The 22,806-nt window shown below is 46.0% G+C and overlaps 3 protein-coding genes across 17 annotated transcripts; 1 reads left to right on the forward strand and 2 right to left on the reverse strand.

Annotated features, from left to right (window-relative positions):
- STK16 (serine/threonine kinase 16) lies at positions 1 to 3,500 on the reverse strand. 3 transcript variants are annotated; one of them, XM_036914883.2, is made up of 8 exons: positions 3,395 to 3,500; positions 2,858 to 3,047; positions 2,063 to 2,282; positions 1,666 to 1,799; positions 1,377 to 1,497; positions 1,154 to 1,249; positions 613 to 734; positions 1 to 499 (listed from the first exon to the last, which is right to left on the reverse strand). In XM_036914883.2, exons 2-8 carry the CDS (start codon positions 2,941 to 2,943, stop codon positions 361 to 363), a joined length of 918 nt encoding a protein of 305 aa, XP_036770778.1. In that variant the 5' UTR covers positions 2,944 to 3,047; positions 3,395 to 3,500; the 3' UTR covers positions 1 to 360. The 3 variants fall into 3 exon arrangements, with proteins under 3 accessions (XP_036770778.1, XP_036770768.1, XP_057359507.1); XM_036914873.2 differs by lacking the exon at positions 3,395 to 3,500 and adding an exon at positions 3,244 to 3,384; XM_057503524.1 differs by lacking the exons at positions 1,154 to 1,249; positions 3,395 to 3,500 and adding an exon at positions 3,244 to 3,384.
- Positions 3,472 to 16,592, forward strand: GLB1L (galactosidase beta 1 like). 8 transcript variants are annotated; one of them, XM_036914798.2, is made up of 17 exons: positions 3,490 to 3,684; positions 4,888 to 5,014; positions 5,195 to 5,361; positions 5,613 to 5,763; positions 5,944 to 6,004; positions 13,108 to 13,202; positions 13,302 to 13,476; positions 13,565 to 13,623; positions 13,729 to 13,850; positions 13,961 to 14,001; positions 14,199 to 14,317; positions 14,536 to 14,709; positions 14,811 to 14,900; positions 15,014 to 15,127; positions 15,418 to 15,549; positions 15,779 to 15,994; positions 16,157 to 16,592. In XM_036914798.2, the coding sequence occupies exons 2-17, from the start codon at positions 4,946 to 4,948 to the stop codon at positions 16,424 to 16,426; spliced, it is 2,055 nt and encodes a 684-aa protein (XP_036770693.2). In that variant the 5' UTR covers positions 3,490 to 3,684; positions 4,888 to 4,945; the 3' UTR covers positions 16,427 to 16,592. The 8 variants fall into 8 exon arrangements, 7 of the variants coding, with proteins under 7 accessions (XP_057359504.1, XP_036770733.1, XP_057359505.1 ...); XM_036914820.2 differs by having other exon boundaries at positions 3,493 to 3,684; positions 14,635 to 14,709; XM_036914810.2 differs by lacking the exon at positions 3,490 to 3,684 and adding an exon at positions 4,124 to 4,160.
- Positions 16,540 to 22,672, reverse strand: ANKZF1 (ankyrin repeat and zinc finger peptidyl tRNA hydrolase 1). Of its 6 annotated transcripts, none has more exons than XM_036914779.2 (14): positions 22,552 to 22,672; positions 22,077 to 22,246; positions 21,175 to 21,287; positions 20,868 to 20,970; positions 20,551 to 20,744; positions 20,046 to 20,158; positions 19,801 to 19,948; positions 19,286 to 19,514; positions 18,953 to 19,096; positions 17,829 to 18,312; positions 17,558 to 17,669; positions 17,276 to 17,443; positions 17,056 to 17,141; positions 16,540 to 16,845 (listed from the first exon to the last, which is right to left on the reverse strand). In XM_036914779.2, exons 2-14 carry the CDS (start codon positions 22,222 to 22,224, stop codon positions 16,722 to 16,724), a joined length of 2,166 nt encoding a protein of 721 aa, XP_036770674.2. In that variant the 5' UTR covers positions 22,225 to 22,246; positions 22,552 to 22,672; the 3' UTR covers positions 16,540 to 16,721. The 6 variants fall into 6 exon arrangements, with proteins under 6 accessions (XP_036770674.2, XP_036770657.2, XP_036770664.2 ...); XM_036914762.2 differs by having other exon boundaries at positions 22,485 to 22,615; XM_036914769.2 differs by having other exon boundaries at positions 22,345 to 22,613.
- Positions 22,673 to 22,806: the final 134 nt, after the last annotated feature.

Raw genomic sequence — 22,806 nt, forward strand, 5'->3', positions numbered from 1 at the left:
TCCACACCAAGCTGCTTTAATTTTATTCTTCTATTTATACATTCTCCTGCTCCCAGACTTAGAGGCAGACCATGATGTAAGCTCAGCAGTCCCACTCAGGGCCTTTACCAGACTCTATCAGTTTCCCTCCCCAATCCCGTACTCTCACTCACCCCAGCTCAGTCAGGGACCCTGCCCAGTTGTTGCTCTTGGAGGTAAGAGAGCAGAAGCAGAGATAGAAGACTGAGCTGACTGTCCCAACTCCCCTTCCCCCATCTACAAGACAGCAATCCTGGAGAGAATCGACGGACATTCTAATGAGGGATAGGAACCTCTTTCCAAGGCACAAGGGTCACCTTCTCAAAGTGGTCGCTGGTTTGTTCAGATCTGGGTAGTGTGCTGGCGCAAAGCTGGGGGTTGCAATGCCTCCAACTGACCGAGGATGAGAGGAATGAGAGGACGCTGCTGGGGATCTACAGTCATCATCGAGGCCAGCAGCTGCCGCACTGCTGAAGAATGCCTGTGGAAGGAGGCAGGCAGCATGACTGGAGGGTGCCCATCCCCCCGCTAAGGCTCCAACTCACTGATGTCAGGGAAGTGTCAGAAATGCTTGGTGCTCCTTTTATTGCTCACCTGGGGCTCTGTGGGATGCTGAGTTGGTTCTGCACAGCAAGGGCCACACTGTCACCTTTCTGGAATACCATGTCATAAGGTCCTTCCCCAAACATCATGGCATATAGCACACAGCCTAGGGACTGAGCATAACTTGGTTATTTCTTGGAAGGGGACCAGTGGAGGTGATAGCTCTCCTCTTAATTCTGTAGTAAAAGATGACCATACAAGCTAAAAGGAATATGCCAACTTCAGCCACATGACACCACCAGGGCCCAGAGAAACTGCCAGTTAGCTGGAGCTATCTGGACCCTTTGCTGAGCCACTGCCTTCAGTCCTGACATTTAGCTGCACCCATCTTGTTCAGAGGGTGGATTATACCACTTCCTGAGCAACTGAGTACAGTGTGAGGAACAGTTCCCAGGAAGGAAGTTGAGGGGGTTGGGGCCATACATGGTTCCTGGGGCCCCATGCACTTGAAACCAAAGATCTGCTCCTACATTCCACTGTAGGTATAGCGTAGCACTCCTCCCTACCCAGATCCCACCTACATTCTCCTCACCCAGACATCAGTTCGCTCATCAATGACACAGTGGCTCTGCACAGAGAAGAGCTCCGGGGCCCGGTAGGAGATGGTGCATCGCTGGGCTGCCCAGTCCTGGAAGAGTGGCCCCAGAGCTCAGAAGTGGGGCACAGATCATGGGTCATGTGACCAAATGGAGGCATGCACCAGAAGGGGCTGGGGATGGGTGCAAGGTGGGCAAAGAAACTGGACACTCCCTTACCTGTAGGGCCAGAGCCTGGCGTGAGCCCTCCACATGAATGCATGCTTGATTCATGGAACCCAAGTCCATTAAAACCGGCTGCCCCTCATCTCCAAGCAAGATATTGGTAGGCTTTAGGTCTCTGTAGGAAAGTGGAAATGACCCATGAGCAATTCTGGACAGTGAGGCTTGAATCCCAGTGGGCAAAAGAATCATGGAGGCTGTGCCTTAGGAGATCAGAGCCCTCTCACTTCTCTGGGTGAAGCTCTTCCTTTCTGCCCCATCAAGTATACTGGGCCCTCCCACTGACCTGTGAGCATAACCCTTGGCATGAATGGCCTCAAGGCCTCTGCAGATACCAATCAGCAACTGAAGAATTTGCTCTTCAGTCAAGAAGTTGCCTTTGTCCTTCAGGCTTTCTATCTCGGTCCACAGCGTGCCTCTCTGCAACACAAATTTCCCCACAGTTGGTGATGTTTTCTTGAGCCTCTACTCCCTGAGCCTGATTCCTTCCCTGTGTTGAAGCCTATCAACCCTCTCACTGCACACATCACACACGCCAGTCCCACTTGGGTTCCTCTAAACCCCAAATCTGAAGTGGTCAAACTCAGGACATGGCTTCTGCTTCTTAACATGCTTGCCTGCTCACACAGCCCTGGGTAGATGGCTCTGTTGCAACCCCCTCCATAACCAGGAGACTTTCTGACCTTGAAGAAGGGTAGCAATAGCCAGGCCTCATGTTTTGTGCCTCGCTCCCTCAGACAACAGGCCACAAGGCGAAGTATGTTGGGGTGATGGAAGAGGCGATGCATGTCTGCTTCCCGCTGGGCCTCTTCCCGGTCCTGCTGCTCATGACACAGGATTCGCTTCAGGGCGTAGAAGTGTCCATCATGTAACCCTTCCACTAGGTCCACATAGCTGAACCCACTGTGGGCCAAAGGGGTTAGTGAAGGACCATAGTCATCTCCCACACTGCTTGGACTCAGAGGAATTCCCTGAGAAGATGGGGGTGTCTTTCCCATTTAGTAGAAACCCTCCCAAGATGTGGCTGTAAGAGAAATTTGAAGAATATTACACTTCAAGCTCAAGAGCAGGGACACAGTAATCTTTGAGGTCCTATGGTCCTAATGCAGTGCTTTGCAGATGACAGATGTTCAGTAAGTATTAAATGAAATAATAGTCAATGTTTATCAAGTGCTATGAGCCAGGCACTGGGTGAGGCATTTTATATGCATTATCTCATTTGATCCTCACAGCTCCAGCAGTGACACAAGATAATTATCTCTACTAATCAGATGACAGATCATGGCTTATTAAGGTCACCCAAGGTAGATCTAGGAAACCTGGCTCCTGAATCCACTTTCTTGGCTACCACGTCCCTAGGGTCTGTCAGGTAAATTAAAGGATAAGTTAAAGGACAAAACATTTGTGCCTCTATCATGTGCAGACTTCTTCAATCCCCCTAATCCTGGGGACTAGCTAAGTGATTTCCAAACACTCACCCCTCCCCCAGTTTCTGGATGAAGAGGTAGCGCTTATTGTCAATGATGACAGTTCCCCGAGAGCAGACACACAGCGCGTGGCCCATTGTGTCTCAGTCATCCTCCTCAAGGACGGTCTGAGGTTGCTGAAGGGTTCGTCCAGGTTGAGTGGGCTCTTTCAGGCGATGTGCTGCGGGCCCAGTGGATCGTGCTAGAGGGAAAAGAACGGTAGGATTGTGGGCCAGGCCCATTCCAGACAGCCCCAGAAGTACCAACGTTGAAAGCTCGGACCCAACTCTCGGGACCTAGAGGCCCAGGCGATGCCTCCACGCAGAAGGCTAGGGTCAGGTGCCTTAACGCCTCAGCACGCAGCGACTACCAGGCCGCTTCCTCCAACCCCAGCCCACCTTTGAGCGGCCCCCGCTCCCACTACTGTAAGGCCGCAAAGCCAGGATATAGGGTAGTTCCGCTGGTGCGAGGCCCGGGCCCATTCATTGAGTTCCACCCCCAAATCCGCGCGCAGAGACCCGGGAGTGCCAGCCGGGACTCCACACTGACCTGGTTTAGTCCCGCGAGACGCTCCAGCGACCGGAAGTATTGATTGCGTCATCAGTCGGCGCCGGCACTGTGGCCCGCGGTATCTTAGCAACCTCTGGGCTTTCGGGCTATGTGGGGGCTCGGAGTTCAGAGGCCAGAGTCAAGCTAGGCCTGGGGGAGGACGGGTCCCAGGACCCGAGAGTTCCACGTCTGGCTTGCAGTAGGGGACAAGACGCGAGCACCTACGCCAAAGGGGAGCAAAGCCGGGCGCGGCGCGAGGCCCCCAGGACCTCCATCTCCCAATGCCGGAGGTAGGAGGCTTCATACCTCCAGCGCGCTGAGTGGCGGACTACATACAGTTCAGCCTGGAGAGAGATGCAGGGAGGGCAGATGCTGGCGGCGTGGACCCCTTGAACCCCGGTCACTTACTCCGGGCTCTGGCCTGTATCTCACACTACCCTAGTCTCAACAGTTAAGACCTCAGACTTTTGAATCAACTGGGGTCTAAATCCGGTCTTAATAGCTTACTAGCTATATGACCTCGGACAAATTACATAACTCTCAGAGACTAAGTTTCCCTAACTGTAAAATAGTTACAAAATACCTAAGGTTAAGTGCATAAACCATGAGGCCAGACTTACCTAGTTTAAATCCCAGCTCTATTAAAACTTGGACAGGCCACTTAATATTTCTGTCCCTCAATTTCCTCGTCTATGAAATGGGAATGAAGTTTGAAAATTAAATGAGATGTAAAGTGCTTAGCACAATATCTGACACAAAGCCCTCAGTAAGTGTCAATATACAGAAGTTAATGTTTTTATTATATATATATATATATATATATTTACCCTAATCCTTATATCCCAGTTTTGGGTCTATGGAGGCAGCAGTAATGGAAATTCAGATTCCCAAGCCTTGGCACCAAGCGGTTGTCCTTGCAACTCTTGCCCAGGCAGGCAGGGATAAATTGAAGAGTGGTGTACATCCAAAGATGTAATGGCTGGGTTGGTCTCTTTTGCTGAGACAGGGTGCTCCAGGAAAAAAGATCCTTCTTGTAACGTAGTAGCCCCTTTTCACACCACTGGGAAGATCTTCCTACCATTTCTCTTGTTTCTGAATCTGTTTCAGCTCCCTGGTGCTGACATTCATTTATCTAGATGTAACCTGCTGTGTGCTGGGCCCTGTGCTAGAAGCTGAAGATTCAAAATGGTTAAGACATATTCCCCAACCTCAGGGAACTTAATCTAGTGGAACACAGCTTCTCAATCTTGAATGTGTTTAGGATCACCTGGGGATCTTGTAAAAATACAAATTCTGATGCTGTAGGTCTGAGGTAGGACCCTGGACTCTGCATTCCTAACAAGCTCCCAAGTGATGCTGATGGTCAGTTCAAGATGTAGAGGATTTTATAAACTAGCAGAGTAGGGGGTGACTGCAGGGTGAAGACAAAGTTCAGGCTAATCTGGCAATTTGAGGTGGTCTCCGCCTCCTTGCTCGCTGAGCTTCCCTCCCAGGAATCCACCACGTGACAGTCTGATTGCTGTCTCTGGCTAGAGGAGCCCCGTAAGCGCCATGGCTCCCAAGAAGCCTCTCTGCCTTCCCTCCCTGCTGCTGCCGATCCTGACGCTGCTGCTGCCCCAGGTAAGATGAGAGAATTGAAGCTGGCTGGGTGCGGTGAGGCAGAATCAGATCTGGCAGAGGAGATAAATAAGGTGAAAATAACAAAACAATTGGCAGGTCTAGTTCCATCTTCTCTACTTTTGGCAGAGGCTGACTGCCGCAACTCCAGACCTTTGCTGAGCATGGTCCCTCCCTTTGTAGGCCGACACTCGGTCGTTCGTAGTGGATCGAGATAACGGCAGATTCCTCCTGGATGGGGTCCCGTTCCGCTACGTGTCTGGCAGCCTGCACTACTTTCGGGTACCTCGGGTGCTTTGGGCTGACCGGCTTTTCAAGATGCGAATGAGTGGCCTCAATGCTGTACAGTTGTAAGAAGTGCCCACAGAGCCCTGGAGGGATGGGATTTACCCTTCCTACCACCACTTTACTGGTTGGAGGCAGGAGGATCGGTAGGGTGTGACAAGGGGTTAGAGCTCCAGGGCCTTCAGGCCTAGGGTGGTTAAGAGAGGGCCAGGACCTCCTTCTAACAGCTTCCTGGTGATTCTCTGCAAGGCCTGAGCCCTTAGGTCTTCCCCAGCATCTCCCTGCCTTGGGCCCTGTTACCCTCTTCCTTTCTCAGTTATGTACCCTGGAACTACCATGAGCCAGAGCCTGGGGTCTATAACTTCAATGGCAGCCGGGACCTCATTGCATTTCTGAATGAGGCAACTATAGCGAACCTGTTGGTCATCCTGAGACCAGGACCTTACATCTGTGCAGAGTGGGAGATGGTAAGTTGGAGAAGGGATAGAACCAAAGCCACCCATGAGCAGTTCCTAGACTGCTTCCATCTGCTCATACTCCAGGGTCACTTCAGCACCATACTCAACTTCCTCCCTTCTTACTCCCCTACTCCACCCTGAAACCACGAAACCTGCATGCTTCTTAGTTTGTCTTTATGTTTATCTCAGGGGGGTCTCCCAGCCTGGTTGCTTCGAAAACCTACAATTCATCTGAGAACTTCAGATCCAGGTGAGTTGAAACAAAAGATTTAACACAGGAAAAGCCAATGAAAACAACAAAAGGGGTCATCTGGGTGCCCCAAACAGAGACCATCCCCAAATTGGAGATTATGCATTCAAATATTTATTGAGGTTTCCTTCGTGCCAAGCAGAATGCTAGAAACTGGGGGATTAGACAGACCCAGTCCCTGTTCAGTGGAGCTTAGAGTGAAAGAAACAGATTTAAAAACTAAGAACCTATAAGATTATTGCAAGCTGTAAAAATACCACACAAGGAAAAGACAAGGGTTTGAGATTGTGAGTAATAGAGGGGGCCTTTTTAAAGTAGGGGGTCAGAAGAGGCTTTTCTGAGAAGATGACATTTCATTTGACTGTAGGGAAGGGAAAACTTTGGTCAAATAAAAAGTGAGGGAAGAGGACTGGGTAGAGGGAATGGTATATTGTAAGGCCCAGAGATGGGAAAGAACATGGCATGATTGTGGTCAGCATGGCTGGAGCACTGCAGCCAAGGGAGAGAGTAATAGGACATGAAATTGTAGATAGAGACTATCAAGCAGGAACTTTTAGGCCATGTAAGAGGTTGGCATTTTATTCTAAGGACAGTAGAAAGCCATTTAAAGACTTTAACCAGACCTCTCTGATTTGTTTTCATATAACTTTGGCTTAGATATGGAGAATTGATTGAGAAGAACAAGGGTTGAGGTAGAGAAATTAACTGGGAGACTATGACTTTAGTTGACGAGAGAGGATGACTTCTGCACTAAGATCATGGTGGAAATGGAGAGAAGAGGGCAGAATTGAATTACAGGTTGGAGATAAAAATCACCAGGACTTGTTGATCGATTTTGATGGGAGACAGAGGGTCAAGGCAGTGTGGGTAGGATCAGGAAAGGAAGGAATCAAGTCTCTGGCCACTCAAAATGGGGGTACCATTTACTGACATAAGGAAGATAGAGAAGACTATGAGTGGCAAAGGAACAATTTTTGGGAGGAAAAACAATACTTCTGGTCATGGTGAATTTTTATCATGTCACACTCAAGTGAGGATATTAAGTAAGCGATAGGATCTGTGAGTGTGGAGCTTAGGGGGAGATCTGAGCTATAGATATAAATTTAGGATTCATCAGTCTAAAGATGGCATTTAAATCCATGCTATACTAAGACATCATCTGGGGGAAGAGTATAGAGAAAGAAAAGATGAGAACTCAGGATTAAGTTCTGAGATGTCCAGTATTTCAGGGAGTTTGGATTTCATTTCAGATGCAAAGAGAAAATCATTAGAGCAAAAGAATAATTCTATCTGATTTATACCTTTTAAAAAGATCACTCTGGTAAAATGTCTTATACCTGACTCTACAAGTACTATTCCACTTCTTAGGGTGTGAGAGCTTTATGCTCCTTATAGTATTTCCCAAACTCAGTCGACTATGAAATACACTTAAAAATAATAAAGTACTGATGGAACACTGGCATGCAGTCTTTGCTTTTCTGAAGAAAACCAGTGACCTCTTCATTGCTAAATCCGTGGTGATTTCTTAGGCCTCACCCTCCTTGACCAAACAGCAGGATTCAGCACAGTTGATCACTGTCCTTTGAAATACTCTTCTCTCAGCTTCCAAGATATCACACTTATCTGGTCCTGCTCCTCCCCCCGCAATCTTTCTAGTCACTTTTTCTCTCTTACTGGTTCTTCTCCGTTTCCCTTTCTGCTAAATGCTGTTTTAGGGCTCATCCTTGGACCTTCTCTCTTCTGTGGTCACTCCCTGGATGATCTCATCCATTTATCCATTCATGTAGCTTTAAATTCCATCTAATAGCTAAAGACTGAAATTCCCAGTCAGAACCCTCCCCTGGCCTCCAAAAGCATATATTCAAATGCCTACTTAACTTCTGCTTTTGAAGATCTAAAAAGCACAATGATAAAACTAAGCTCCTGGTGTTGCCCCCAAACCAGCTATTCCTACAATCTCCCCATCTCAATTAGTGGCAACTCCATTTTCCAATTGATCAGACTAAATGCTATGATGTAATTCTTCATGTCTGTCTTCCTCTCACACCCCATATTCAACCCATCAGAAAATCCTGTCAGCTTTGCCCTCAAAATATATTGAATTCAGTTCCTTTGCATTATTCACAGTGGTCCAAACCACTTCTCTCAGCTGGTTTATTTAACTAGCTTCCTAACTGGTTTCCTTCCTTTACCCCTCCTTTATGTAGTCTATTTTCAATACAGCAGCCAGTGTGAGCCTGTTAAAATACATGTTTAAATTATGTTTCAGATCATGTCATTTCTCTGCATAAACCTCTCTAGTAAGTTCCCATCTCATTCAGAATATGAACCATGGATTCCTTAAAATTATCTGCTAGGTTCTACCTAATTGGCCAGTCACCTCTCTGACATCTGCTCTTCCCTCCCAGCATACACACTTGCCTCATTGCTGTTCTTCAAACCCCAGTGGGCATGTTCTTGCCTTGAGTCCTGTGCACTTGGGGCTCCCCGTCTTCCAGCAGAATTACCTTTCAGTGAAGCCTTCCCTTGGCCACCCTTTAAAATATATGTTCCATGATTGATTGGGACATATATGATTGATTGGGCTGTACTATTTTGCATTTTGCATTTTTCTTCCTTTTCTTAACTTGAAATACAGCCAATACACAATATTATATTGATTTCAGTTGTACAACATACTGATTTGACAGTTACATAATTACTAAATGCTCAACATAGTAAGTATAGTTACCATCTGTCAACATACAAAAAAATTGTTATACTGTTGACTGTTTTCCCTATGATGTACTTTAATTCCAGTTTGTACCTCTTTATTCCTTTCATCTATTTCACCACTCCCCTCCCACATTCCGCCAAGGCAATCACCAGTCTGTTTTGTGTTTATGATTCTATTTCTGTTTTATTTGTTTATTTGTTTTGTTTTTTAGGTTCCACATACAAGTGAAATTATATGGTATTTGTCTTTCTCTGACTTATTTCATTTAAAATACTTTCCAGGTCCATCCATGTTGTCACAAATGGCAAGAATTCATTCTTTTCTATGGCTGAGTAATATTTCATTGTATATGTAATTATTGATAGGTATGGACTTATTGCTATTTTGTTGATTTTCTGGTTTTCATCATTCTTCAACTGATCCTTTCTTCTCTTGCTCTCTTGCCTTGTGTGTGATGACTTTTAGTGTTATGGTTGAATTCCTCTCTATTTTTTGTGTATCATACATTTTTGGTTTGGGGTTACCATGGGGTTCATACAATATCCTTTGTATACAGCAGTGTATGTCAAATTGATCTGACCCCACCTTTCATATCCTCCTTCCTTGCTTAATTTTTTCTCCTGGGCATTAATGCAGTAGATTAAAAAAATTTTTTTTTCTATTAAGGTATCATTGATATACACTCCTATGAAGGTTTCACATGATCAACACTGTGGTTACTACATTCACCCATATTATCAAGTCCCCCACCAACCCATTGTAGTCACTCTCTATCAGTGTAATAAGATGCCACAGAGTCACTACTTGTCTTCTCTGTGCTATACTGTCTTCCCCATGATCCCCCTACACCATGTATGCCAATCATAATGCCCTTCAATCCCCTTCTCCCTCCCTCCCCACTCACTGTTCCCCACCCCTCCCCTTTGGTAACCTTTAGTCCATTCTTGGAGTCTGTGAGTCTGTTGCTGTTTCATTCCTTCAGTTTTGCTTTGTTGTTATACTCCACAAATGAGTGAAATCGCCTGGTACTTGTCTTTCTCCTCCTGGCTCAATTCACTGAGCATAATAACCTCTAGCTCCATCCATGTTGTTGCAAATGGTAGGATTTGTTTTCTTCTTATGGCTGAATAATACTCCATTGTGTATATGTGCCACATCTTCTTTATCCATTCATCTACTGATGGACACTTAGGTTGCTTTCATATCTTGGCTATTGTAAAGAATGCTTCAATAAACATAGGGGTGCATACGTCTTTTTAATCTGTGGTCTCCTTTTCTTTGGGTAAATTCCTAGGAGTAGAATTTCTGGGTCAAATGGTATTTCTATTTTTAGTTTTTTGAGGAACCTCCATATTGCTTTCCACAATAGTTGAACTAATTTACATTCCCACCAGCAGTGTAAGAGGGTTCCCCTTTCTCTGCATCTTCGCTAGCATTTGTTGTTCTTAGTCTTTTTGATGTTGTCCTTCCTAACTGGTGTGAGGTGATATCTCATTGTGGTTTTAGTTTGCATTTCCCTGATAATTAGTGATGTTGAGCATCTTTTCATGTGCCTGTTGGCTATTTGTATTTCTTCTTTGGAGAAATGTCTGTTCATATCCTCTGCCCATTTTTTAATCAGGTTATTTGCTTTATGGGTGTTGAGGAGTGTGAGTTCTTTATGTATTTTTTATGTTAACCCCTTGTCGGATCTGTCATTTACAAATATATTCTCCCATACTGTAGGATGCCTTTTTGTTTACTGATGGTGTCATCTGCTATACAGAAGCTTTTTAGTTTGATGTAGTCCCATTTGCTCGTTTTTGCTTGTTTCCCTTGCCCAAGGAGATGTGTTCAGAAAAAAAGTTGCTCATGTTTATACTCAAGAGATTTTTGCCTGTTTTCTTTTATATGTATTTAAATTATTTATTTATTTATTTTGGTATCATTAATATACCCTTACATGAACAACACTGTTGTTGCTATACTGCCTTCCCCATGCGCCCCCCTACATTATGTGTGCTAATCATAATGCCTCTTTTTCCCCTTATCCCTCCCTTTCCACACACCCTCCCCAGTCTCTTTCCCTTTGGTAACTGTTAGTCCATTCTTGGGTTCTGTGAGTCTGCTGCTGTTTTGTTCCTTCACTTTCTTCTTTGTTGTTATACTCCACAGATGAGTGAAATCATCTGATACTTGTCTTTCTCCACCTGGCTTATTTCACTGAGTATAATACCCTCTAGCTCCATCCATGTTGTTGCAAATGGTAGGATTTATTTTCTTATTATGGCTGAATAATACTCCACTGTGTATATGTACCACATCTTCTTTATCCATTCATCTACTGATGGACACTTAGGTTACTTCCATTTCTTGGCTATTGTAAATAGTGCTGCAATAAGCATAGGGGTGCCTATGTCTTTTTCAAACTGGGATCCTGCATTCTTAGGGTAAATTCCTAGGAGTGGAATTCCTGGGTCAAATGATTTTTAGTTTTTTGAGGAACCTCCATACTGCTTTCCACAATGGTTGAACTAGTTTACATTCCCACCAGCAGTGTAGGATGGTTCCCCTTTCTCGATATCCTCACCAACATTTGTTGTTGTTTGTCTTTTGGATGTTGACCATCCTAACTGGTGTGAGGTGATACGTCATTGTGGTTTTACTTTGCATTTCTCTGATGATTAGTGATGTGGAGCATCTTTTCATGTGCCTGTTGGCCATTTGTATTTCTTCTTTAGAGAAATGTCTGTTCAGATCCTCTGCCCATTTTTTAATTGGGTTGTTTACTTTTTATTTGTTCACAAAGCCAGTGTGAACATGTAACACCTCACCTGCATGAGCTCTTTGTATGTTCTGGATGTCAACCCCTTATCAGATATGTCATTTATGAAAATATTCTCCCATACTGTAGGATGCCTTTTTGTCTACTGATGGTGTTCTTTGCTGTACAAAAGCTTTTTAGTTTGATATAGTCCCACTTGTTCATTTTTGCTTTTGTTTCCCTTGCCCGGGGAGATATGTTCATGAAGAAGTTGCTCAAGTTTATATTCATGAGAGTTTTGCCTATATTTTCTTCTAAGAGTTTTATGGTTTCATGACTTACATTCAGATCTTTGATCCATTTCGAGTTTACTTTTGTATATGGAGTTGGACAGTAATCCAGTATCATTCTCTTACATGTAGCTGTCTATTTTTGCCAACACCAGTTGTTGAAGAAGCTGTCATTTCCCCATTTTATATCCATGGCTCCTTCATCATTTATTAATTGACCATATTCTTGGGTTTATATCTGGGCTCTCTATTCTGTTCCACTGATCTATGGGTCTGTTCTTGTGCCAGTACCAAGTTGTCTTGATTACTGTGGCTTTGTTGTAGAATGCACTAGATATTTTATCTGTTTTATTGTCTGCGTCCCTCACTGGAAATGAAATGCCACAAAGGCAGAGGTTTTTGTCTATTTTGTTCTGTATCTCTAACACCTAGACCAGTGCTTGGTGCTTAGTCAACACCCATAAATATGTGTTGAATGAGATTTAATGTATGCTTGGATTAAAGGATGCAATAAAACCTGCACCTCCTTTTACAGAATACAAAATATAAAGGAATGAAATGTTTTAAGAATACTAAAATATCTTTAATTGAATCCACTTTTGAGTGTATGCCATCTGCCAGGCATTGTCCTCAGTATAGGGATGCAGCAAATGAATCTGACAGAGAAGGGTTCTGCTCACTAGTGGGGAAGACCAACAGGAAACAATTACAGAAATAATTCCTTGAAGTAGTATGCGGTTGACATGAGGGTGTGGAATAGGGGGAATCTCTAGTAATCTGGAATATCGAAGGTTTCCTTGAAGAAGTGAAATAAAAGTTAAGACCTGAAAATTGAGTTGGAGTTGGCTAGGTAAAAGAGGTGGAGAGGAAGTGTCAGGTGTAGGTAAAAACATGCATGAAGATCCTGAGGATGAATCAACAAAAAGCACAAATAGGAGTTGAGAATTTAAGGCATGATCCCAAATACATACTGATCTTTCAATTGATTACTTAGATCACGTGATTGTCAGTTACATCAGGGTCAGACATTCTGCATTTCTTCAAATTTCCATGCTACTTCATAGCAATCTCAAGAATATACTTATTACATAATAATAGCTCCAAATGATGTGTTTATAACATTTTTCTTTTATTTAAAAAATAAATTTACAAGAAACACTGCTATAAGGTTTCCTGTGCTCAGATTACCATGCAGATATCCAGGTGCTTCTGACAAGAGTCACTGCTTCCCAGACTTAGTTGCAGACAAGCAGGATGCGGTCTCCCATCTAGAGTTCAGGCAGCATTGATACTAGGAATGGGGGCTGCAGAGGTGGTGGTGCCCCAATGAGCACAGCACTGCTTCTTCTTTTAGACTTCCTTGCTGCAGTGGACTCCTGGTTCAAGGTCTTGCTGCCCAAGATATATCCATGGCTCTACCACAATGGGGGCAACATCATTAGCATCCAGGTACAAGTGGAAAGTTGACTGGGCAAGGGAAAGGAAGAGCCAGGTGTCCTTAACCTTCTCCACCTTATAGCTGACTTCACTTTTCCTTTCCCCTGGCAGGTGGAAAATGAATATGGCAGCTACAGGGCCTGTGACTTCAACTATATGCGGCACCTGGCTGGGCTCTTCCGTGCACTGCTAGGAGATAAGATCTTGCTCTTCACCACAGATGGGCCTGAAGGACTCAGATGTGGCTCCCTCCAGGGACTCTTTACCACTGTAGATTTTGGCCCAGGTCTCCTGAGCAAGGGTTAGGAGTGGAGTCTAAGGAAAGGGCACCTCATCTATGATGTTTACCTTTCACTTTTGCTTCCTTCCTGCAGCTGACAACATGACCAGAATCTTTACCCTCCTTCGGAAGTATGAACCCAATGGGCCACTGGTGAGGAGCCAGAGCAGGGAGGGCAATCAAAGCAAGAGTCAGGGTTAGGAATGGGTCTAACTCAGTTCCCATTTCTCTCACGGCTCCTTTCACTTCACATTCCAGGTGAACTCTGAGTACTACACCGGCTGGCTGGATTACTGGGGCCAGAATCACTCCACACGGTCCATTCCAACTGTAACGAAAGGACTAGAGAACATGCTGAAGTTGGGAGCCAGTGTGAACATGTAACTGGAAACACTGGGGCCAAACATGCATCTGTAGACTGGGTGTTGGGATGAAAGTTCAGATTCAGTGGGTAAGCTTTTACCCGCGTCCCCCACCTCCTCCACTTCAGGTACATGTTCCATGGAGGTACCAACTTTGGATACTGGAATGGTGAGTCCAGATCGTCCCTGGGGCAGAAAGGAAGTTGTAAGGAAATAGAATCTGAGGTCTGGTTGGATTAGGATGTCTAGAAGCTGGATATGGCCACCAGTGCCCCCTCTAATGGCAAAAGTCGCTGCATGAATTTCTTTGGTTAGTGCCTATCATCCAAAAGATATATTAAATGAATTAAATTGGTTCAACCCCAGGTGCTGATGAGAAGGGACGCTTCATTCCAATTACTACCAGCTATGACTACGATGCACCAATATCTGAAGCAGGGGACCCCACACCTAAGCTTTTTGCTCTTCGAAATGTCATCAGCAAGGTGCCTTACTACTTCATTAAGCACCAAAGGCTTTTATTTTATTAACTTGGGGGAAGGGAGGGTCCAAATTGTTTGTAAAGGGATCCCATAAATCAGTGGTTGTGGTTTGGGCCAGTGACCTCTGAGCATCCTATTGAAGCATTTCTTACTACCTAAATGGGAATGCCTGGGTAAATACAAGTATGTACAAAATTACAGGGTCTTTCTGACCCCTGAAGGCCTTCCCTGAACCCCAGGTTAAGAATTTTGCACAGGGGTCTCCAAATAGGGATTATTTGTATGGTTTTCCTATGGTTCCTAAGAGAATTTGGGCTCAGTTCCAGGAAATTCCCTTGGGTCCTTTACCTCCCCCCAGTCCCAAGATGATGCTCGGACCTTTGACCTTGCACCTGGTAAGCTCCTCCCCATCTTTTCCTTATTCTCTAAATAGTCCAGCCTTCCCTGCCCTCTGATACTTCCACCTTATTCTGATACTCCCCACTTACTCTAATAGGATGGGGATTTGCTGGCTTTCCTAGATTTTCTGTGTCCCCAAGGGCCCATCCACTCAATCTTGCCATTGACCTTTGAGGCTGTCAAACAGGTAAGGCATAATCCCACATCTGGTCAGTATGGCAACCTTCCTCAGCTGGGCATTTTCCCCACAGTATCCTTTTTTCTCTCTCAGTTCACCTTAAGTCATTCTTCCACACCCAGGATCATGGTTTTATGTTGTACCGGACCTATCTGACCTATACTGTTTCTGAGCCAACACAATTCTGGGTGCCAAACAATGGAGTCCATGACCGAGCCTATGTGATGGTGGATGGGGTAAGAAACCTAACTTCAGGCTACCTTGTGAGCGCATTTTTTCTCTTTCCCAGCACCCCTTAGCCTTAAGTCTGCCACCTTTTCCTACTGCCTGCCCACATTTGCAAGGGGTCCAGGGATAAGCTGGAATAAGGGAGAGTTTCACTAAGGACAAGTCTCTAGAATGATAGGTAACTAACCAATGGGCTACATTCTCTTTGTCCTCCAAATAAGTGTACTCATTCAACTTCCTGTATGGTAGCCACAAGCTAGATGCTGAGCCCTCCTCTCATAGGTCCTCCAATCCACAGGTGTTTCAGGGTGTTTTGGAACGAAACATGAAATACAAACTATTTTTGATGGGGAAATTGGGGGCCAAACTGGATGTCTTGCTGGAGAACATGGGGAGGCTCAGTTTTGGGTCTAACAGCAGTGACTTCAAGGTAAGCTAGCTTTGCCCACCCTCTTGCCCCCATACTCTTACTGACCAAACTCTCTTGGAAAGATAGGGGCCTGATGGAAGATAAACATCTTATTGTCTAAGGAGTTAGGCAGCAAAGTAGTGGCTTATGGGGTTCTGATACAGTCACTAATTGCATTCTAGGGCTTGCTTAGGGATAGTCTGGCCTTTATGCTTAATGAATGATGAATTTTCATTTGCCTTCTTCACAGGGCCTTTTGGAGCCACCAGTTCTGGGGCAAACAATCCTTACCCATTGGCTGATGTTCCCTCTGAAAGTTGATAAGCTTGTAAAGTGGTGGTTTCCCTTCCAGTTGTTAAAAAGGTCACATCCTGAAACTCCCTCCGGGCCTGCCTTCTACTCGGCTACATTTCCAATTTCAGGCTCAGGCCGGGACACATTTCTCTTTCTACCTGGATGGACTAAGGTATTGCTGATAGTGATGATCAGGGTGGGGGCAAGGTGATGAGAGAAAATCAAGAAAGGATGAGGAGCAGAAATTTCTTCTCTGACTGGAAATCCTAAAGGGGATGATTCTACCCACTGGGGAGCTGACTCTTTATTTCCCTCTCTCCTCCCTCCTTTCCAGGGCCAAGTCTGGATCAATGGGTTTAACTTGGGCCGGTACTGGACAAAGCGGGGGCCACAACACACCCTCTACCTGCCAAGACCCCTGCTGTTTCCTAGCGGAGCCCTCAACAGAATCACATTGCTGGAGCTAGAAAATGTGCCTCCCCAGCCCCAAGTCCAATTTCTGGATAGGCCCATCCTTAATTGCACATTGCGCAAGACATACATCTACTCCCTCTCAGCTGGTGTACAGGGTACCTCTGAACTGATGCAGTTAAGTGGGCACTGAAAGGAAGGTAACCCTTGGACCTAGGACATGGAATGGGCGGGACCCCTTGGTGCTGGCCATGGTGACTATAAGGAACAAAAGGCCACTAGGCCGGAATGTAAGTACAAGCACAGTTTCCTTGCCAAACTTTATTGTGATTAAAGTTCCAGAGACAGTAGCAGCTCCACACATTTCTGTGGCCCTGTCTTTGCCCTGGTTCCTGAGTGTCCCTCACCCTTATCTTCCAAATACTCTCATTTTGTGGGAAAGAAGAAACCTAGGGCCAGTGTGAATATGCCCTCTCAGGGCCCACAGTTCAGGAAGAGGGTTTCCTGGCTTGACAGCGATGATCGTGGAGGCAGAGTGTAGAGCAGAAAGAGAAGTCAAGGTAGTGAAAGGGAACGAGTCCTTGGAGGGATGTCCCACAACTCCAGCAGCGTCTGAACAAGAGGAAGAAAAATGGCTGGATAGGTACCCCAGAAACTTGCCAATCCAAGCTCTCCCCATCCCTCCTGCCATTTCTGTTTTTACTTCAAAGGTTCCCAGAACATCTAAAATCCCCTCAACAACCTTTCTGAATACTGTGTAGGCACTAGTTCCACTGGCCCAAACATTTTGGTCTGCCTGTCACACCCGCCACGTCCACATACCCAGCACTGATGATTGCAGAGTTGGGGATCTGAGGGGTAGGGGCTCCCAACTGGGCAGCTAGTCGGCGCTCTGCAGCCAGAGCTCTCTGAGGGGAGAGAAACTGCGTCAGGAACAGGCCCCAGTGGTGGACACGGTACCCATGAAGTGATAGCTGCACACTGGAAAGGGATTAGACCTCTAAGGAAGTTTTGCTGTCGGAGAGAAAACCTCCAGCCTCACCTTCTCTCGGTCGCTAAGGGCGGCAAATTGCCGCTGCTCTTCTTGCTCCCGCTCCTCCTGCTCCTGCTGCTTCCGCTGCTGTTCTTCCCGTTGCCGACGGGCTGCCTTCCGCTCCCTTTTCCGGGTAGCCTGCTGTGCCTCCATTTCTGGTGTCAGGGGCCCTGGCACCTGGAGGATTTCCAGGAAGGTATAAGGTAAGATGTATATAAACTGTCCTTGGTAAAACTAAGAAAAGATCTAGCCAGGATGCTTTCCCACTTTGCTTCTCCTTTTCTAGCTGACCTGAGCCTTACTGTAGTCATAAGCATCTGGATTCTTCTCCATGAACCTTCGGAATTCATTGCGTGTTGATTTGTCAGCTGCAACCATATATGGGGGCCGGGCCCGGGAGTCCCTAGGTACGAAAATCCCCCAAAATGGATTCAACTCACTTCCTGAATCTCCCAACATCATTCACCTAGACAGAGGGAGCTATCAAGTATCTAATGCCAATGTTAGCCTCCATATCATCTTCTCTAAATCCGAAGGGCTTGGCATGGGGACCCTTACTTACTGCACAGTGGGGTCGGCACCTGCTTCCAGCAGCAGGCGAACCACCAAGCCTCTCCCAGCTGCAGCTGCTGCATGCAGGAGCGTGAAACCACTGGAGCCCAAGGGGGCACTGAGCAGAGACAGAACTCCAGGGTCTACAGGGCTGATAGCTAGCTGGAGTTTCAGCATCCCAACATCTCCAGCTCGGCAAGCAGCTAGAAGCACATCCCAGAGCTCTGACTGATCAGGGGTGTTGACTTCTTCCAGGGAAGGCCCCAACGGGACTGCATGTGCCTGGGCTGAGTGTGAGAAAGTCTCATCTTGAGGTTGCTGGAGAAGAGTGATATGTGCCCCAGTGTCCAGGTCTTGGCTTTTCTCCCTCTTACGTCTTTTCCTCCTCTTCCGCTTAGGCAGTGTCTCAAATTCACAAAGATCCAGGGTCCCCAATGTCAACTCTACTAGCTCCAACTCTACTTGGAAGTTGTCCTCTTCCTCTGACCCTGAACCTAAGGACAAATTTGACATGTTAGATCCATCTGAAGATTAAGTAGAGGGTGGAAGGATGTGGGCCGTCCTAGAACATAAGAATGTACACAAAGAGATAATCCAGATCATCTTGAAATGAAATTATTTGTATTCTGTCACTCAAGACAAGGTAGCACATCAAGAGTTGAATCCATCAGTCATATGCAGAAAGGAGGCTCTTAGCCCAGACAGGGACAAGAGTCCCTAGACTCTTCATGAGCAGCCTTAGGCTGGTGCACAACAAAAGAAAGCATGGGAGCAGTGACAGCCAGGCAGGCCAAGAGTCTGCAGCCAGGGAAGCCATCCTTAGTTCCAAACCACAGCACCCAGTAAGGTAGGCAAATTATGTGAGATTCATGCAACATGTATTCAAGCATCTACTTCATCTAAGACTTTTTTAAAGTACTGGAGATAACAGTGAACGGAAGAGAGCAGATTTAGAAAGATCGCTAAAATGTGTCTCGGTAATTACTATGAGAGACCCCATGTTAAAAAAATAGACCCATGCATGAGTGTGTTGTGAAGGCTCATCTATAAATAGGGAAGTGAGAGCAGGTGACTGCCACCATATTTCCAGGACAGACACCCAGAGATTTGACAATTGCCAGATGGTACTCAAACCCTGTTTGCGAGAGTCCTCAGCCTTCCCAAGTGTCTCATTTTCATCGTTGGAGACCTGTCTCTCTATAGCCTTCTTCCTCTCTTTCACTGTCTTCCAGTGTGACTGAGGTGAGTCCAACCAGACTGTCTCCCGGGGGTCTCCTCCTGACATAAAACAAAAAATAAAGATGTTTCTTAAGTTTAGCTGAGAAGCCAGCCCAGGTTTCTCTCAATAAAGATGTGATCAGGCTGCAGTCCAAGGTGAAAACCATATGCCCAATGAGAACCTGAGGCTTGGGCTGGAAGGTACAGGCTGTGATCTAGGGAGTCTGGGGATGTGGATCAAAGACTCACCATGGACATGCAATGTAGTCAGCTTATGAAGCACACGTTGTAGCTCTCTGAAAGTGGGTCTGCCGGTAGCAAGGGGGATATCCCAAAGTCGGGGATCCCCCCGTTGCAGGGGTGCCCCATGGCCTCCGAAGAACAAGGACCGGCCAGAGCGGGGGGCATGCAGCAGTACTGTCCCAGCCTCCCCCAGTGCCTCAGCCCAGCTTGGCCCTGCCAGCAGGTCACGAACATCCTAGGGAAGAGAGTAACTCAGCCCTGCATATCTTCACTTGGTATTTTAAAATCTCCAACCAAAAAATGGCCCATAGATCATATGTAGGGAATGGGAGGTAGAAGATAACACAGAGAAGAATGAGGGGACTAAGATTGCTGGGGATCCATCCCTATTCTACCTTTGCCTCCCCAGAAATAATGAAGACTGTAAGAGTATAGGAGTCATCCAACCACGTATAACATTTAATGAGAAGAGGGAAAGAATGTGAACTAGGTGGACACCAGATCTAGGATGCCTGACTCACCTTACGTAGTGTGACTTCATTGTAGCGCCTCAGGTTGGCTCCAGCAGAGCGAGAAGCTCCACCTCGGGCATCCTGAAGCCCCTGGGCTGTGCCCCGCTTGGCCCGCACTGTGTAGCGGTGAAAGGTTTTATGTACCACCACTTCTCTTCTATAGATAAACACAAACTCAGTACTGGAAACCAGCTGGTACTCCCAGGCTAAAGGCATCCAGTCCATCCTTACCCCAACACACTATCTTCTCTCACCCTTGGAAAATGGCACCAGCAAAGTGACCCGCTGCAGCCATGAGCACCACACAGCATCTGGGACCTCCACTTTTCAGGGTCTGTAGCAGCAGTTCTGGTTCTTCTGGAGGCACCTGGATGACAGAGGAACAGCACAAATATTATCTGTTGCATTCATTAAGAAGCCAAGTGCCAGTATTAAGTGCTTTCACATGCATTATCTTCATTTTATACAGTCACTCTGAGGCTTATCTCCATTTTACAAATAAGTAAATTTGAGGCTTATAGAGGTAGTCAAGATCAAGTGGCAGGACCACAATTCAAACCTCGATAGGTCTGTTTCCAAATTTAATTCCATTACACTTGACCATTCTAAAATTGGGGCCAATCCAATCCAAGACTGAGCTATCAAGTGTGATACCCACACCCAGCAGGAAGGAAGGGAAGAAGTGAGAAATGGAGTCAGCTAAGAGAATTAGGGCGAATGCACAAAAGTCTGGACCACCCAACCTGTGTTGTCACTTGCCTGGTGAGGGCCGAGGACACAGCGATAGGCATGAAGAAACTGCCCCTGGGCATTTTGGAAAAGAACACGATGCGGGTGGAACACTTGGGGTCTGATGGGCTTCTCCAACTCAGCCCTCTCCTCATCCAATATCTGTAAGTCCTCCTCACTGGCTGAGTCAGAGTCTTCTGATCCTGAGATGCTGGAAATATCTCCTGAGAACAACATGAGATATATGAGTTTGGTGCCTCATCTTTGACTTTCCCTCAAGCTCCTAAACAAGGGCCTTTCTCCACCCCCATGTCCTACTCCCACACAGGTCACCCCCCAGTTACTACCTGTGCAGCTCTGCTTTTCAAAGTCCAGGGCAGAAAGGAAAGGCTTGTTCTTGAGACGTTGCTTTAGGTTAAACCGATGCCAGTCAAGCTTATAGTGTTCCCTCTGGTAGGAGGCAAGGAGGGAGGCAGACTGTAGAAGTATGCCCTAGCCTGGCATTTTATGGTACCCAAGACCAGTAGTAGAACTCCAGCCAAGTAAGACTGGGTAACCCCAACTGCTTTAGTCAAAACATGGACCTTTACTAAAGACAAACGTCTACCTCTCTTCACTCACCATTATACTTTTGCCCTGCACCTGGGCTTTTACCTGTTCCTGGTGGTTCTGGAAGGTTTGGTCACAGGTTGAACAAAATAACTTCTCTGAAATATCCAGAGGAGCCTGGAGTGGTTTTCTTTCTGGGCTTGCTTTCTCCCCTGGATCTAAATAAGGAGAGGGTAATTAGAGGTGGAAAAGGAGCCCAAATCCACAGTACCTGGAATTATATTCAGTGTCTGATAAATAAAGAGGATGATACAAAAGAAAGAGAAGGCATGTCCTTGCTTTCAAGGAATTTAGTAATCATAAAACAAGTTACACAGTAATCGCTTCATACAATAAATATGCTTGTGGAAAGATGTATGGAAAATGAATATAGACAGAACATTGCATTTAAATTAACCAAAGGAATTGTTAAGAGGAATCCTATAGGAAACAATTTTTGGTAAGGTTAAAATTATTTTTAACTGCAAAAACCACTTACCAAATACAATTTTTCTAGTTTTCTAGTTCCAATTACAGTGTGCAGTTTCTTTAAAAAAAACAAAGGTTCAAGAAAAACAACCAGAGACAAACTAAAGTTGTACAAAACCAAATTAGTTGTTTTATATTCAGCAAGAAAGAATGATTTGACTGGAATCCTGTTAAACTTGGACTATTTCTAGAAATTTTGAAAAAAAATATAGGAATTTCGAAGAGTTTCTGCAGGCAGTGGCATTCCTGTGGCCAGACATGAGCAATGGCAAGATACTTGTTTGGAGACAATTCGGAGGCCTGTGCTGGAAATAACCCAAAGATGGAATGAATTTAACATAAATTTTATCAGCAGAAAAAGATGTCAACAAGGGTTCCTAACCTGGGGAATACCAATAAGAATGTGTTCCTGGAGTGGCAATAAACTCCGAAGACCCCTGTCATGCTCCTCAATGTCCACCCCAAATCTTCCCTGATACCTGGACTAGAAGTCGGCAAAGCTTGAGCCAGAGCCTCGCCGGGAGGGTGGCTCACCAGGCTCAGGCCCTGAAGGACCGGAGCATCCGCACTGAGGTCAAACAGGGAGACCGACGCAGGAACCGGGCCTGCAGCTGGAGCCGGAGACATGGCTAAGCATTACAAGCAGCTCCTGCAGCAGAAAGAGGGGAAGAAACTGTTTCCCCAAAGCGAGATTCTATTGCCCAGGCTCCCCCAGCTGCAAGGCCCCTCGGCCCCTCACCCTGGTACCAGGAATCAGCTCTGGATTTAATACGTGACACCAGGCAGCTTCCTCAAAACCACACTCTCTGACCACAAAGAATGAAACGGAGGAGCATCCAGCAACCAAATCGAGTTCAACAGAATTAAAATCACCGAAGTTCCCTAACCGACCGCTCCTCGTAACCGGCGTGATGAGCTCCAGCAATGACCAAAACGCGTGAACTAGGCCCCGACCTCAGAAGCTGCACCTAGGTTCTGGAGGAGCCGAGAGACACGAATATATACAGTTCCAAGCCCGGATTTCTGCAATACCACAACAATCTCGTCACTACGGAGCAGCAAGGAGGACAAACAGCGTCGCCCTCACTCAAGCCCCGCCCCACATAGAGCACACTATTGGTCTTCTGAGTGTCCGAGATCCGCCTAGAGCCTTTAGTCCCGCCCCCGAAGCTGAGAACAGGCTGTCGTGTCTCCACCCACCCCATGCTC

This window comes from Manis pentadactyla, chromosome 6 (assembly GCF_030020395.1).
Source record: "Manis pentadactyla isolate mManPen7 chromosome 6, mManPen7.hap1, whole genome shotgun sequence".
Lineage (NCBI taxonomy): Eukaryota > Metazoa > Chordata > Mammalia > Pholidota > Manidae > Manis > Manis pentadactyla.